General features: G+C 35.9%; 1 protein-coding gene across 3 annotated transcripts in view; it reads left to right on the plus strand.

Annotated features, from left to right (window-relative positions):
- The window catches only part of COL21A1 (collagen type XXI alpha 1 chain), a 189,874-nt gene that overhangs the window by 66,720 nt on the left and 105,081 nt on the right, over positions 1–18,073 (plus strand). Inside the window, exons 4-9 of one of the 3 annotated variants that reach the window (XM_059075954.2) lie at positions 6,916–7,084; positions 7,176–7,392; positions 13,249–13,422; positions 14,497–14,574; positions 16,358–16,366; positions 16,667–16,750. In XM_059075954.2, coding sequence (XP_058931937.1) covers positions 6,916–7,084; positions 7,176–7,392; positions 13,249–13,422; positions 14,497–14,574; positions 16,358–16,366; positions 16,667–16,750 — 731 coding nt within the window. The other 2 variants (XM_067043129.1, XM_059075953.2) reach the window with 2 other exon arrangements.

Genomic DNA, 18,073 nt, shown 5'->3' on the forward strand with positions numbered 1-18,073 from the left:
TATCCTCTGTGAAGGATCATGAGGTTGCTTTCAAGGTGTTAGACAGATTCTGTGTCTTGTCTGGGGCTAGCTATATGGGTGTAGGCATGTGTGGCAATTGAACTATTGTATACTTGAGATTAAGTCATTTTACTGAATGTAGGTTGTATCTTAATAAAAAAGTTTAAAGAAATTCAGTAAGCACAATGTCTATTAAAGAAAAGCACTTGAATGTTTTTTCTTTAAACCTGAGGCCATATGCATATGGTGGTCCAGCCCAATCTCTGGAGTCAGAACGAGATCCGGGTTTGGTTCCTGACTTTGTCAACATCACTTTCTTGAAGTGAAATCTTAGGCTAAGTGGCTGACTCCAACCTTGGTGATAGAGACCTTATTTTATCTCATTTAGTTTTTTTGCAGTTTAAATAATAGTAACATTTATTATCTCATGCAGTTCCTGTGGATCAGGGACATGGGTGAAGCTGGGCTGAATGGTCCTGATTCAGGTTCTCCCAAGGAATCGCAGTCAAGATGTCAGCTGCGGCGGCAGGCCTCTGAAGGCATGACTGGGGCTAGAGGGTCTGATTTTAAGGTGACTCACTCACAAGAGTGGCGAGTCAGTGCTGGCTATTGGCAGGAGGCTTCAGTTCCTGGTCACATGGATGTCTCCAAGGAGCTGCTGGAGCATCCTTGCAACATGGCAGCTGGCTTCCCCTGAAGTGAGTGGTCCAAGAGAGCAAGGGGGAGCTGCAGTGTCTTTCATGGTCTAGACTTGGAAGCCACACCCCTTCATTTCTACAATATCCTATTGGTTATGAAGGCCAGCCCTGTCAGTGAGAGAGACCACATCTAATGAATGTTAATATCAGTATGCTAGATGTTAGAGCAGCAGAGGGACATGTTAAGATGCATGGATGTTTGTTTAAAAAAATAGAGTTTGTATGTTAAAATGATGCATAAATGTAATACCTGACAAAAGTTCTTCCCATTCAAAGTAAAAATGGAAAAGAAAAGAAGTAAAGAATGAGTTACAGGAATTGGACACAGACTATTGTCTGGATACATGTAAAGGCAAGACACACTATCTTTCTTCATCTATAGTATTTGGTCAGAGGAAAAAATAACTTAGAAACATTTCAGACTTCCCTGGTGGCACAGTGGTTAAGAATCCACCAAAAGTGCATGGGACATGGGTTCAAGCCCTAGTCTATGAAGATCCCACATGCCACATAGCAACTAAGCCCGTGTGCCACAACTACTGAGCCCACGTGCTGCAACTACCGAAGCCCGTGTGCCTAGAGCCCGTGCTCCACAATAGGAGAAGCCACTGCCATGAGAAGCCCACACACCACAATGAAGAGTAGCCCTCGCTCACTGCAACTAGAGAAAGCCCACTTGCAGCAACGAAGACCCAATGCAGCCAAAAAAAAGAAACAAAAAACAGCATTTCATTACATAATCAATGGTTTTACAATGAAAAACAGCAAAACCAGATGAGTTATTCTATAATTTTGTAAGCTTTTAAAATTGTATTCTCCTTAGCTATTTTTTAAAGCAAGGGTGAGTTTCCATTTCTTATATTTTTTTCTTAGTGTTGAAAAATAATATATTCTATGTTGGTGAGGCTACTTACTGGTGAAAAAGATTTTGACTTTTCTGGTTTGTGCATAAGTTGTACTTAAGGCTAACTGGAGTTTATTGATCCTATTGACTCACCACAGATCTACACTTACTATGTCCCACTGTCAGCCATGCATTTGGCAGACATCTTCCTCTGATGAAGGATTCTAAATCAACCTATATTTCAAGACAGTGGGATTACTTGCTGGTAAAAGAGAATGAGATCATTCAGTCATGTGATGAAGAAAGAAACTTTGTGAAGTTGGGCTTTAGTAAGAGAATTTCTGCTTGGATAATTTATTTCAGATTTGCTATTGTTATTTTAGTGTATTTACAATATGATGGGATGGAGTCTAAGTTATCACAATCTTGGTGAATGTGCCTCCTTTTTTATGAATTTGTACATGATGTTAAAGTCCATGGTGATATAATAGACCTTCAGGAAGGCAAATGTTTTAAATTGCCACTGCATGCCATTGAGGGTTGTGTATCTTGGCACCTATACTCATGTTTGCCTTATCATTAAAACCAAGTTCAATCCAGGAAAGTTTAAAGAAGCTGGCTTGCACAGACCTGAACTGTACCAGAGGCACCGTAGACAACTATGTTTTATTGGATTATTGGGTCTGGATCACTAAAATTACTTTTGGTCTCTGACCACAAATCTCCTTAAAAAATTCCCAGTTGTCAGTTAAAATATGTGACTTCTGCAGAGGGTGGACTTACAAACAATCTTGCAATTGGATTAAGTAGGCACTTATAAACTAGGCTAGGTGTGATCTGGAATAATGTGTTCATTATTAATTAATATGATAGTCCCCCTATCATATTAACTTACAAGTAGAAAGCTGTAGCTAGACACATATGATTTTCCTGGTTAGACTCAAGAGATACACAGCTTTTGTGTTTTTGTCCATGGCAGGATTTTAAATAAAACACATTTTTATGAGCCTAATAAGACTGAATTACTTATACTACTAAGCCCTGGGATTTAACAGAAAAGCAATTATTACTGGACCCCAGTGTTTAAAATAAGTGGACTAATGGGTGCTCCACCCCAGAAAGTGTTCCTTTTCAGAATACTCTCTGAACATATTAGAGTCAAATAAAATTATAACTGTGTCATCTGTGTAGGAAACCATTTGTGAACTTAGGGCTTTGAGGTATTTTTTTTTTTGGTTCTTGCTCCTGAATGCATTCCTTTATTTTTATTTTTATTTTTATTTTTATTTTTTGCGGTATGCGGGCCTCTCATTGTTGTGGCCTCTCCCGTTGCGGAGCACAGGCTCCGGACGCACAGGCTCAGTGGCCATGGCTCACGGGCCCAGCCGCTCCACGGCATGTGGGATCTTCCTGGACAGGGGCATGAATCCGTGTCCCCTGCATCGGCAGGCGGACTCTCAACCACTGCACCACCAGGGAAGCCCGTGAATGCACTCCTTTAAATTAACTTGCTTTATCTAGATTGTTCTACTTACTTGCTGTATGTGTTATAGCAAGTACCAACTGACTGTCTCTTAGCATTTGATTTTCCTGGTACTTAAAATGACAGCTTCCAAGTTCCAGTTTTTAATTCCAGTATTCATTCCCCTCTCTGTATGTATTTGTATAGTTATACATAGATTTCTTTTTTTCTACACAATAAGGAAGTTAATTATTGACCTCTGTTTCCCTAGAAGTTTGTGGAAGAATTGTTGGTTGGCAATCAAAGTAGCTTTTTATATATGGAAACTTTCTTTTACCTGTTTCCTATAGCTAGGTATAGGCAAACATACAAACTGTATTTGAGCATTTTAACTACATTTTACTTTTCAGTTTCCATGTGTAAGGGTATTTTATTATTCTTGTAATTGAGCAAATTTGGAAGAAAAATTATTTCTCCAAAAAAATATGGGTGTACCAGGGGCTGAGAGGAAAGAGGAATGGGGAGTTATGGTCTAATGGGTACAAAGGTTTCTGTTTCTGAATAATAAAACTTTTCTGGAAATAGTGGTGATGGTTATACAACATTTGAATGTAGTTAAAGGCAATGAATTGTACACTTAAAATAGTCAAAATGGTAAATTTTATGTTACGTATATTTTACAATTAAAAAAAATTGAAAGCCAAAAAAAAAAAAAGAAAATATAATTATCTAAATACATTCTCCTAATGAGATGTGCTAGGTGGTAATGAAAATGTGGCTGTATCGTGATTGTTAATTTACATTCCCGATTTCACGAACCATGCCACACTGTTTCCTATACAATTCTGGGGATTAAAATACAGTGCAAAAATTTGATTAAAGAAAAAGGATGAACACAATACTTGCTTCATCCCCCCCACTTGCATGCTATTTTGAAGTTACAAAGCATTTTTATATACATCATCACATTTGATCCCCCAAAAATCCCTGTGAAGGAGGTCATTATTCTCACTTCACAGATGAGAAGCCAGAGGTTCATGAGAAGTTAAGAGAGAGGCTGAGGTCTAAACCTCAGGTTCTGGTCTTCAGTTGGAGCTCTTTGTTTAACATCTTATAACTTCTCTTTTTTAAAGCAAATCAGAGGAACAGTTCAAATCTGAATATTTGTATGATCTAATGTTTAACACATTTTCTTTTCAGCTGAACTTCTTTCTTTTGCAGTTTTAAATCAAGTACATTTAAAGTGAGGCCTCCTATTGTTCTATATTACCCTGCCCCCTGCTAGAAACAAACCCTGCATCATAATGACAGGAAAAATTTAATTTAGCTTATTGATTTATCATGTCAACTCAGTCATACAGTATTATTGGAACACTTATTCCCTGCTTCTTATGTTTTCATGTGGAGGAACTTCAGCCAGAATGACTTTTTTTAAATAAGTCATCTTGATTTTATATTAAAAAGTTTTAAAATTATAACAAATCTCAGTTTTAAGTAGAGGTGAAAAGGTTTGCTAAACAAAACACTAGTCCAGTAATGTAGTAAAGGAATAATATTTGTCAGAATAGAGATTATTTCAAAATGCAAAGATGGTTTAATAGCGAAGTCTGATCTGTCACTCTTCTGCTCAAAATTCACCTGAATTGGCTTTTTTCTTGACTCAGGCAATTTCTTTTTGGTTCTCATTCTTCAAAATTAAAACCAATGCTGCAATGAGTATATAGATTGACTTTTCTGATTTCTCCCCACCTTCTTTCACTCTTTACCACTGATGAGAAGATGCATTTTCAGATAAGGGAGTTTGATAAAAGAAGCTGGTCCTAGCTGGCAAAGTACCTTAGACATTCTTCCCTTTAGATCAGCAGGTCTGTGGAGCTGGTGTTCCATTTCCTCTTTAGATCATATGTGAACTTAACAGGCAGCCCTGCTCCTGAGGTGGGTGGGGATTGAATCAGCGCTGCTGGGCTGCCAGGCGGGGGTGGTTAATTACAGTGTACAGTCTCATCAAACTTACTGGATCACACCTCTAACCAGCATCTTCTGTTTGCCTGGTTCCTGTATCTTCCCATCAGTTAGCTCTAAGCTTCCCAGAGGAAGAAGAATGTTATTGAATAGGTCCCTTCAAAATTCAGCATCCTCAGACCTGAAGATGAAAATACCCCTCCTTTCCCAGGAACACATCTACTTTTATTTATATCAAACCTTTATTTTATTTCCAATATTAATGTTCCAAATGTCCATCAATAAGTATACAGATAACTTGTGATATATCCATATAATGGACTTCTAATCAGCAGCAAAAAAGAATGAACTACTGAAACACACAACCAGAGTGGATCTAAAATAATCATGCTGAATGAAAGAAGCCAGACAAGAAGGAGTACATACAATATGCGTCCATTTTTATAGAACTATATGAAATTCAAACTTATTTTGTAGTGACAGAAGGCATATAAGTGGTGCCTGAGAATGCGGATGGGAGTGGGGTAGTGAATGGTGACAGACAGAGACTGCAATGAACATGAAGAAACTTTTGGGGGTGATGCATATGTTCGTTATCTTGTCTGTGGTGATGGTTTTACAGGTGTATACATATGTCATAACTAATCAGATGGTAAACTTTATGTTTAGTTTACTGAGTATCAATTTACCTCAGTAAAGCTACTTAAAAAACAGGCAAACAAACAAAAACTCAGCATCCTCAGACCTGAAGAGGAAAATGCCCCTCCCTTCCCAGGAATACAGCTAATTTTATTTATATCAAACCTTATTTAATTTCTAATATTCTATGGTACAAGTTATGACAGTATTATTGGGCTAATAAAATTCATCTCCTTACTTTTTACTGTTTTATAAGTATGATACTTTTCCCTTTTCTTAATGTTTTGTAAGAGAGTGATTATCTTAAAGTACATTTAGTGGAGTTTGTTCTTTTATTCTCTTAGCTGCTCTATAAAATATAAGCAGTCAGGCTCAATGTGTATGTTATACGATGGCCTTGGAAGAATCTGAAAATATTGCAACATTCCTACAATATAACAGTTTAATAGCATTGCAACCAAACAAAATTTTCCACATAATTTGAGACACTGGTTTCCCAGAGAATTGAAAAGCATATCACATTTTAATAATTTATATAAATGACTGTATAACTAATAAGAACCTGCTGTATAAAAAAATAAAATTAAATTTAAAAAAATGACTGTATAATGCAAACCTTAATGATTCTTCTTAAGGAAAAAGTCTTTATTCATTTATAAATGTGATTAATATAATATATAATCTGGTTGATCATAGATGAGATAATAGGCCTATCTGAAGAATTTCCATGAACAGAAAAGACCTACAGTTAAGTTTTTTCCAGAGTGAGAGAACCAAGATATTTGAACTGGAGGTTTATAAACTGCTAGAACTGGAAAGAATATTGGGAACAACACACATTTTTTACCCCTCAAATGCTGGGAATGCAAAAAAGCAATCAGAATTCATCTCCTAGATCCAAGAAATTTAAGAGCATTATCCAAGGGTGGGTGACTACCAGCAAATCTTGGATGAGAATCACGAATCCTGCTCCAGCCCTCTCCTACTGACCAGGTGTTAGGTTACCTCATATTCAAAATAGTGAAGTGTAAATTTCAGCAGTGTTGCCCTTAAAACAATCCATGAAAAAATGTGCCTTTTACATTTCTGTTTTCTTTCATCCCCTTTTAGGGAGAAAGAAGGCAATTGAGACTTCATTCTCAAATACCAAATACACTCCCGCATGTTTTCTCAGAAATACATTTACATACATTTGTGTGCATATAAAAATTTTATAATTCTATGTTCTTTTATATGCCTCTCTTGATTTTCTTTTTGTTGAAGTAACCCATGATTAATCAACTTCTACCCCTTTTGCTTTTGCTTTATAGAATCTGTCTGTCCAACACGAATTCCAGTGGCAGCTCGTGATGAGAAGGGGTTTGATATTCTTTTAGGCTTGGGTGTAAAGAAAAAGGCTAAGAAAAGAATTCAGCTTTCACCAACAAAGATAAAAGGATATGAAGTGACATCAAAAGTTGATTTATCAGAACTCACAAGGTAAAGGTTATGTGTTGATACAGCGTTTTCTTGATGTTTCTGTAGACATGTTGAGAATTCTTTTAGCTCATACATGTTCTTCTTTTTCCAGCAATGTTTTCCCAGAAGGTCTTCCTCCATCATATGTATTTGTCTCCACTCAGAGATTTAAGGTCAAGAAAGTGTGGGATTTATGGAGAATTTTAACCATTGATGGAAGGCCACAAATAGCAGTTACCTTAAATGGAGTGGATAAAACTTTATTATTTACAACAACCAGCATCATTAATGGCTCACAGCTTGTCAACTTTGCTGACCCTCGAGTTAAGGTAAAGATGCTTGGGTACGATTATGGTGTTCACGGGGAATGACCATCAGGTTTGTGTGTTTTGGGGGAGGAGAGCCATAATTTGAACCTGACTGAAAAAATATTGATTTCATATTTTAATTTTGCTTCATTGACTAAAAGGGACAAAGGAAGAATATTTGTTTCTTTTTTAATTGAAGTAGAGTTGATTTACAATGTGGTGCTAATTTCTGCTGTACAGAAAACTGATTCAGTTATACATGTATATATACATATTCTTTTTCATATTCTTTTCCATTGTGGTTTATCACAGGATATTGAATACAGTTTCCTGTGCTGTACAGTAGGACCTTGTTGTTTATCCATTCTATACATAATAGTTTGTATTTACTAATCCCAGACTCCCAGCCCATCCCTTTCCCACCCCCCTTTCCCCTTGGCAAGCACAGTTCTGTTCTCTGTGTCTGTGAGTCTGTTTCTGTTTTGTAGATAATTTCATTTGTGTCATATTTTAGATTCCACATATAAGTGATATTGTATGATATTTGTCCTTCTCTGTCTTATTTAGTTCACTTAGTATGATAATCTCTAGGTCCATCCATGTTGCTGCAAATGGCATTATTTTGTTCTTTCTTATGGCTGAGTAATATTCTATTGTATATATGTACCACATCTTCTTTATCCATTCATCTGTCGATGGATATTTAGGTTGCATCCATGTCTTGGCTATTGTAAATAGTACTGCTAGGAACATAGGGGTGCATGTATCTTTTTGAATTATAGTTTTGTCCAGATACATGTCCAGGAGTGGGATTGCTGGATCATATATGGCAACTCTATTTTTAGTGAATATTTGTTTTTTAATTCATATGAAATTAAGGGGTGTAGGAACTAACATTTTTGAGTGCCTGCTTCTAGGTGCCAGGAACATTTAATTATAATGATCATCCAAGGAAGTAGCTATTGCTCTTATTTTAAAGACAAAAAAACAGGGCTTCACTGGTGGCGCAGAGTCCGCCTGCAAATGCAGGGGACACAGGTTGGTGCCCCGGTCCGGGAAGATCCCACATGCCGCGGAGCGGCTAGGCCCGTGAGCCATGGCTGCTGAGCCTGCGCGTCCGGAGCCTGTGCTCCGCGATGGGAGAGGCCGCAACACTGAGAGGCCTGTGTACCGCAAAAAACAAATAAACAAACAAATAAAGACAAAAAAACAAAGTTCAAGGATATGAAATTCTCTTTCCAAGTAACATGGCTAGGAAGTGTTGACATCAGGAATTTAATTTAGGTCTGGTCACTTTCAAAGTCTGTGTTTGTCTACTTTGTACTGCCATGTCCTACAGAATACTGAGATAAATTAATATTTGTCAGAACATTAAATACAGGTAGGAAATATGTACAGAATTCACATTTATTTGGAGGACAGTTTATACTCCCAAAAGGAGCATATATTTAATAAAATTCATAAACTAAAAGTGAATTTTTCAAGTCAAATGTGTTCAGAATATAGATGCCATGATAAAAACAATTACATTTTGATTATTCCTGTAATTGTGATAGTCAAATTATACATTATATAAATTAGGAAATATACAAAGCTGTACAAGAAATTATGCATTTATCCAATTTCTTCATTTGGTAAGCAGAATAAATTTTTTTTAAAAATTGTTTTCTAAAAGACATCACAAAGAAAGAAAACTACAGGCCAATATCAGTGATGAACATAGATGCAAAAATCCTCAACAAAATACTAGCAGACAGAATCCAACAGCACATCAAAAGGATCATGCACCATGATCAAGTGGGGTTTATCCCAGGAATGCAAGGATTCTTCAATATACACAAATCAATCAACGTGATACACCATATCAACAAACTGAAGGAGAAAAACCATATGATCATCTCAAAAGATGCAGAGAAAGCTTTTGACAAAATTCAACACCCATTTATGATAAAAACCCTGCAGAAAGTAGGCATAGAGGGAACTTTCCTCAACATAATAGAGGCCATATATGACAAACCCACAGCCAGCATTGTTCTCAATGGTGAAAAACTGAAACCATTTCCACTATGATCAGGAAAAACACAAGGCTACCCACTCTCACCACTCTTATTCAACATAGTTTTGGAAGTTCTAGCCACAGCCATCAGAGAAGAAAAAGGAATCCAAATTGGAAAAGAAGAAGTAAAGCTGTCACTGTTTGCAGATGACATGATACTATACATAGAGAATCCTAAGGATGCTACCAGAAAACTACTAGAGCTAATCAATGAATTTGGTAATGTGGCAGGATACAAAATTAATGCACAGAAATCTCTGGCATTCTTATACACTAATGATGAAAAGTCTGAGAGTGAAATTAAGAAAACACTCCCATTTACCATTGCAAGAAAAAGAATAAAATATCTAGGAATAAACCAACCTAAGGAGACAAAAGACCTGTATGCAGAAAATTATAAGACACTGATGAAAGAAATTAAAGATGATACAAATAGATGGAGAGATATACTGTGTTCTTGGATTGGAAGAATCAACATTGTGAAAATGACTCTACTACCCAAAGCAATCTACAGATTCAATGCAATCCCTATCAAACTACCACTGGCATTTTTTACAGAACTAGAACAAAAAATTTCACAATTTGTATGGAAACACAAAAGACCCCGAATAGCCAAAGCAATCTTGAGAACGAAAAATGGAGCTGGAGGAATCAGGCTCCCTGACTTCAGACTATACTACCAAGCTACAGTCATCAAGACAGTACAGTACTGGCACAAAAACAGAAATATAGATCAATGGAACAGGATAGAAAGCCCAGAGATAAATGCGCACACATATGATCACCTTATCTTTGATAAAGGAGGGAAGAATATACAGTGGAGAAAAGACAGCCTCTTCAATAAGTGGTGCTGGGAAAACTGGACAGCTACATGTAAAAGAATGAAATTAGAACACTCCCTAACACCATACACAAAAATAAACTCAAAATGTGTTAAAGACCTACATGTAAGGCCAGAGACTATCAAACTCTTAGAGGAAAACATAGGCAGAACACTCTCTATGACATAAATCACAGCAAGATCCTTTTTGACCCACCTCCTAGAGAAATGGAAATAAAAATAAACAAATGGGACCTAATGAAACTTAAAAGCTTTTGCACAGCAAAGGATACCATAAACAAGACCAAAAGACAACCCTCAGAATGGGAGAAAATATTTGCAAATGAAGCAACTGACAAAGGATTAATCTCCAAAATTTATAAGCAACTCATGCAGTTCAATAACAAAAAAACAAACAACCCAATCCAAAAATGGGCAGAAGACCTAAATAGACATTTCTCCAAAGAAGACATACAGATTGCCAACAAACACATCAAAGAATGCTCAACATCATTAATCATTAGAGAAATGCAAATCAAAACTACGATGAGATATCATCTCACACCGGTCAGATTGGCCATCATCAAAAACTCTAGAAACAATAAATGCTGGAGAGGTTGTGGAGAAAAGGGAACACTCTTGCACTGCTGGTGGGAATGTAAATTGATACAGCCACTATGGAGAATAATATGCAGTTTCCTTAAAAAACTACAAATAGAACTACCATACGACCCTGCAATCCCACTACTGGGCATATAACCTGAGAAAACCGTAGTTCAAAAAGAGTCATGTACCAAAATGTTCACTGCCGCTCTATTTACAATAGCCAGGACAGGGAAGTAACCTAAGTGTCCATCAACAGATGAATGGATAAAGAAGATGTGGTACATATATACATTGGAATATTACTCAGCCATAAAAAGAAATGAAACTGAGTTATTTGTAATGAGGTGGATAGACCTGGAGTCTGTCATACAGTGTGAGGCAAGTCAGAAGGAGAAAAACAAATACCATATGCTAACACATATATATGGAATCTAAGAAAAACAAATGTCATGAAGAGACTAGGGATAGGACGGGAATAAAGCACAGACCTACTAGAGCATGGACTTGAGGATATGGGGAGGGGAAAGGGTAAGCTGTGACGAAGTGAGAGAATGGCATGGACATATATACACTACCAAATGTAAAATAGATAGCTAGTGGGAAGCAGCCTCATAGCATAGGGAGATCAGCTGGGTGCTTTGTGACCACCTAGAGGGGTGGGATAGGGAGTGGAAGGGAGGGAGACGCAAGAGGGAAGAGATATGGGAACATATGTATATGTATAACTGATTCACTTTGTTATAAAGCAGAAACTAACACACCATTGTAAAACAGTTATACTCCAATAAAGATGTTAAAAAAAATTGTTGTCTACCATTTTCATTAAAGGTAATGTGCTAGGTTCTGTAAGAAATGACAAATGAATAAGGCATGTTTCTAATCTTCAAGGAAATTGTTTATAATGTGATATTCAGTGCTTCTGGTATCTAAAAGAAGTACTAAAAGTTAGTAGACTGTGGAAAGAAAAGTGGATTCTAATACAAAATGTGGGCCAATCTTCAAAAATGAGACGGTTTTTAGAATGGATGTTGAAGGATGTACAGGATTTTGTTGGAGAGAGAGAAGGACATGGAAGTCAATGGTTCATTATTGAGTAGTCATGTGTAGTGAAATGTAGGGTTTTTATTTAGAGAATAGAACGTGGTACCCCCTGTGTTTGGAGTATAAGATACATGAAAGCAAATGCTAGAAATGTATAAGCTCAGTTTGCATGGACGTGGGAAACCATGCAAAGGGTTTTCCATTTCAATCAGAGGATGACGGATTCCATCAAAAGGTCTTGATCACAGGTGTGTCATGGTCAAAGTAGCTCTCTCCTCTCCTTCTTTCCCTTCTTCTTTCGTAAAGATTACTTTAGACTCTTTCCTGGAATTGGGCTAGGTCCTAGGAATACAGAAATTAATAATATTAATTCTAGTAGAGGTAAGAAGTTTGGCTTGGCGAGGGAAGGGATAGGGATTGAGATGTGTTTGAAAATTATTCAAATAAAGCAAGCCATCTATGAGCCTAAATTATGGCAATGAGAATGGCAATGGAGAAGTGAATTTGAGTCGTGTTTAAGACACATCCTGGTAGAATTTTGCATCTATTTGTTATGGCAACTGAGGGAAGGGGAAAGAGGTAAAGGCACTTCTATGGTTTAGAAACTGAGGACACTATTATCCCAGGGAAATCGGGAGAGGAAGAAAGATTTGGGGGTAGTTCAAGTTCATTTTGTTACATACTCTGTCAGACTGATTGTAAAACTCCTGGCAAAATTATTCTAACCAATGTTAGAATTATAGGTACCATATGTGAGAAAGAGGTCCAGGATGTCAATATGGATATGGGAGGTATTCTATAAAAGTTATAACTGAACTGTCGGAATAAATGAGATCATCAAGGGGAGAATGGAAGAGGTCAAGGACAGACCTGTGGGGAATGCCCTCATTAAAAGGCAGGTTGAGGAAGAAGAGCCCTCAAAGAGATAGAGAATGGACAGTTGTAGAAGAAGGAATGAAGGTGATCAAGATGGTTTGAATCACGGAAGCTGAGTGAGACCATCAATGCGGATGGACTAGTTACAGGGTCCACAGTTGCCATGAAGTAAATAAAATGAGGGAATGAAAGAAGCCACTTGGATTGGGACATTAGGAATTTATCTGTGACCTTGAGGGAGTTGTTTCAGTAAATACTTTGGTACAGCCACTTTGGGATGTGAAATGGAAATGCAGCTAGGGATTAAAATAATTGCTGGGTGACCCTTGAGACCCAGCTTGGGTCAGGGTGAGTTAGAATATGATACGATTAATCTGGGTGGTGTGGATTTACACTTGATGACAACAGAATAGAAACAAAGAAACAAAAAGATTGTTTGGAACTCTATTTATGAATCTGCTGTATTTTCTTCCTACAGACATTATTTGATGAAGGCTGGCATCAAATTCGTCTCTTAGTAACCGAACAAGATGTAACTCTGTATATTGATGATCAACAAATTGAAAACAAGCCCTTACATCCAGTTATAGGGATGTTCATCAGTGGGCAAACCCAAATTGGAAAATACTCTGGGAAAGAAGAAACTGTTCAGGTGGATAAAAATGATCTGCTTTTTGTATTATATAAAAAGGAGCTTTGGTGATAGTATTTATTCCATTTAACTATATTTAACTTAATTCCTTTAAGAGACTTAATGAAAATGTGGTCAGTTCATTAGTGAAATTGTGTGTTTGTGTGTGTGTATGAAAATGAAAAATCAAACTTAATATAATAATTCTTAGAAATTTGTTCCAGGGTAGAATTCTATGTTCTTATGAACCATCAATTTCATATTTCCCAGGAGAAGCATAGAATATATCATGAATTTGGGAAAGGATTATAGCTGTGAGTGGGGTTTGTAAAAATTTCTTTGCAGCTGTGAGGATAAAATTAGATTAATGCATGTCAGTGTTCTTCATAAACAAAATGGTGACTTTTTTGGTATCTCTTTAAACTAGAGTATCTGTGTGTGGGTTGAGAAGTGTGTATGTAAAAGATAGCCATTTGTTGAAAAATCCTTTATTTGAAAAGGTATGTCTTTCCTACTCTGTTTCTATTAAGGGAAGACCGTGTCATATTCAAATGTAGGATTACACATATGGTCTCTATGTATTAATGTCACACATCAAATTGTAGTAAATATTTAAATAGTGACAGGTGCTGGGCTTACTCATCACACAATACTCCGTGCCAAGAACTAAATCTCTGAAAGTAAAGATGGTTTCTTGATCCGACTCTATGCAATCAGGGATGTGAAGAGATGTAGGAAACACAGAAAGCCTGGGAAAGCTTTTAAGTTGTCTAGGAGATGCTGTCTAGATGAGCTGTTAATAGAAGGATACTACAAAAGCTCCACTGAGTTTCCCAAAGAAGTCAGAGGTTTGTTTTTGGTGCTAGGGAAGTTTTTCTTAGGAGTTTTGTTGCGTCACATCTTTGTACTATATGTGAAGTATTTAAATTTGTATGTCTATTGCTTATTGTATTTTTATTGTTAACGAAGCTAAGTGTTTCAAGCTATATCTTACATGATTGCTAAGTACACTGGCTGCTTCTGTGTATGTGAGTTGCTTTTATAAAACAATTTGCTTGGGCCTCAACTTTAACTTGATTGGTTTTATGTGTCTAGTTTGATGTCCAAAAGTTACGAATCTACTGTGACCCAGAGCAGAACAACCGGGAGACAGCATGTGAGATTCCTGGATTTGTGAGTAGGATGGATGATTTTTTTCCTAAGTGTTGCTTCAGTACTTTCAAAGCAAGAAATAAAACGCAGATATATACGAACTTTAATTTAACATATAGAGTTAATTTGTTTCTTCACTATCAATGCAAATAAAATGACACTGATTAAAACATATTTTGAGGTTCATAATTGAAATAAAATTATAATGTGTACAAGTGTAAATGGAAGACCACGGGAAATATTTTCTCATCTCAGATTGATTGGTTCCACTATCCAAATGAAGCAGGGATAGACCTGCTCTAGGAAAACATAGAATTCGTTGTCTGAATGTCCGGTATGTAAAATACATTACATTTCTATACTTTATTAAATGTGTGGGTGAAATACCTCACATGGTACAATTCTGAAGAGTGGAAAATTATTCATTTTCCTGTTTACTAGCACGTTTTCTCAAACCATAATGAGTATAAATTTTTCTTTTTGTTGTTGTTGCCACCCAAGTAGGATTTTCTTATAATTCTAGGATATAAGGGACTTTCTATTTATTTAGCTATTTTCATTAATGCATTAGGAAGAAAAAATTATAAGTTAAAATGTTAAAGAGTCTGATCATATGTGTGTGTGTGTGTGTGTGTGTGTGTGTGTGTGTGTGTGTGTGTGTATGTGAGATCAATCCCTTTTCCCCTGGGCAAGAAACAGTATATTGTTGCTAGTGAAAATAAGGTAAAATGTTGTAAAACATTTTGACATTGTGGATTTCCAGTCATATTTGAGCCCTACATAGTTCTTTTCATTTGTATAGTCATGCTGTCATCATTTTCTTATTTCCTATCAAACTGAATAAATTATGGATCCATATTCTGAAAATTTGAGGATGTAGAGCAGCACATTTGAAGGATCTGTAATAAAATCAAAGATGGAAGCTTCTAGAAATGATTCATTCTGGATTTTCTACTTAAGTAATTGTTTAAACACTGTAACTTTTATTTTATATACTTATAATTTGGAATATAAATCTCCTTTGTTTAAACACTATAATGTTTATTTTAGATATTTATAACTTGGAATATAAATCTCTCCTAAAAGCATTAAGGAGTTATTTCATTTTGAGAGTCCATTGTACATACTTGATTTATTGCTATTTCTCCATTGATGTTATGCCATGACTATGACCCCCCATATAATAGAAGCACAGAGTGAGATTGTAGATTCTGTGTTCTCACATCCACTTTTCTGTGTTTTTATGGCTCCTTCCTCACTCTCAGGTATGACTTCTTCAGGCTTGTTTACCCTTTTCGTCTTCATTCCCACCTTCTCATTTTCTGATCTAATCTGTTATTGTTTGGAAAGATTATTAACCTATTTTAAAATTGTGTGTCATTCAGTAAGAAATAGATTGCTTAGTAAGAAGCTTTTCTAAAGTAAATTGCATAAAATTGAATGCATGCAGTTTGCGACTTGCTTAGATGTGTTTTGGCTTTTTCTCTGGTTCTTAAGTGATTCCCAGAAAGTTCAAGAGAGCGTATAAACCCCACCTTGAGGTATTTTTGTTCCTGTGTGGCCGTTATACCAAGCACACTCTCCATCACTGCTAATTTCCTTCCTTTATCCTATTATAAATGTAGGAATAACATAAATAGGTAATTTTTTAGGATCTTTGCAAGCAAATGTTTTAGCTCTTGCTGGTTTTGATACTTCATTTATCTCTACCCTGGACAAGGAAATATCTGTAAATTAGGAAGATAATTTAGAAATTTAATTAGAAACATTTCTTAAAACACATTTGTTGTTGTTTTTCTTTCAGAACGGTGAGGTAGGCCTGGATACTATTATTCTCCTTAAGGTAATATTTGCATTGTGGGACTGTTTAGCTTCCTTCCAACAATTGTAAGTATGTTAGATAAATAGAACCCATTTTTATGTCATTTCAATGTATCTAGTATTCATAGCTTTTTTGTGATTCTGAATTTCTTATTGGATTGGGCAAAATAAAATTGGACAGTAAATATAAGATATCTTTACCATTTCACACACACATACAGACATACGCAGGCATATGTTCACATAGGTATGTGTCTTGCCGTGCGCCTTTATCTCCATTTTTGTCTTTTAGTGCTTCAATGGTCCCAGTGATGTTGGTTCAACGGCAGCTCCCTGTATTTGTCCTCCAGGAAAACCAGGACTACAAGGCCCCAAAGTGAGTAAAACCTAACATGCTACTTTTGATAAAACACACAAATAAGAGCTGAGTAGACACCAAATTCCTAATCACCATTGCCTCTGTTGTGAAATTTCTGCCTAATACCTTAGAAGAGTTTAAAATGTGAATTTTAGTGATTTTTTAAAAAAGTGATTCTAATCTGTAATTGCCTTTGAATCTAAAACTGATACCACATAAAGTGAGGGAGTGTTATTAGTTTGTTTACTTGTTTGTCTGTTTGTTATTTCCCCTAATACCACTACTGTATCCCAAGAATGATACCTCCTTACAACCTGGTAAAAAATGAAGAAAGGTCATTTGTTAAAATGTGTTCTAAATTCTTAAATGTCTAAATGCTTATTCTGTCAAAATGATTTTCAGATAGAAAAATGAAGTAAAAAATTTAAAATTGGTTTGAATGCTGTGTTTGATGTCCAATTCTAAAAAGAGGGACAAGTGTGTATATGTGTGTGCATGTGTATTGATTTATTTTAATTAATCATGTAATAATTACTTTTAGTCATATTCATACATGCATATCTCCCGGTTACAGTTACATATTTATTTGTGTGTGTATCTGTATATATATTGTTTGTGTGTATATGTGTTATTTGTGTGTGTATATATATGAAAACTTACATATTCATCTGTGTACACATTTGTATATGATTGGAACCATGATGTGCATACTATTTTATAACTAGTCACTTTTTAACATAACAAATACTCTGAATATGTTTCTGTGTTATTAAATATGAATGATTAAATTTTTAAAAATAAGTTGATACTAATCGTGGCATCACTTAGACACAGCCTAAGATACTGAGATGTTAAGTGGTTTGTCCACTATAGATAAACCTTGTTCATTTAATATTATTTAAAAATATCATCTAGATAAAAATAATGTCTAACTTGAAAGCAAGTATGACTTCCTAGCCAGAAAGAGTGTTTCGTGTATTGATCATCTATTACTTGAAGTGACCATAATAAATTCTGTTAAATATGAGTTGTAATGTTCATTTAGATGGAATTTTCTGAGAGTTTTAATCATCACAACTAAAAATTTTCAGTTTTTAGACTGGTAATCTGAGAGTCGGATCCTTCCTAACTTTTGTGCATGTTTCCCCATCTATTTTCAGTTGATAGTTCATGACCTACTTCAAACCTAGCTGTTAAAATCAAGAAAGAAATGCAATTTAAGAAATAAAAGAATGGGATTTCCCTGGAGGTCCAGGGGTCGAGACCTCGCCTTCCAATACGGGGGTATAGATTTGATCCCTGGTCAGGGAGCTAAGATCCCACATGCCTTGGGTCCAAAAA

Source organism: Kogia breviceps, chromosome 10 (genome assembly GCF_026419965.1).
Source record: "Kogia breviceps isolate mKogBre1 chromosome 10, mKogBre1 haplotype 1, whole genome shotgun sequence".
Classification (NCBI taxonomy): Eukaryota; Metazoa; Chordata; class Mammalia; order Artiodactyla; family Physeteridae; genus Kogia; species Kogia breviceps.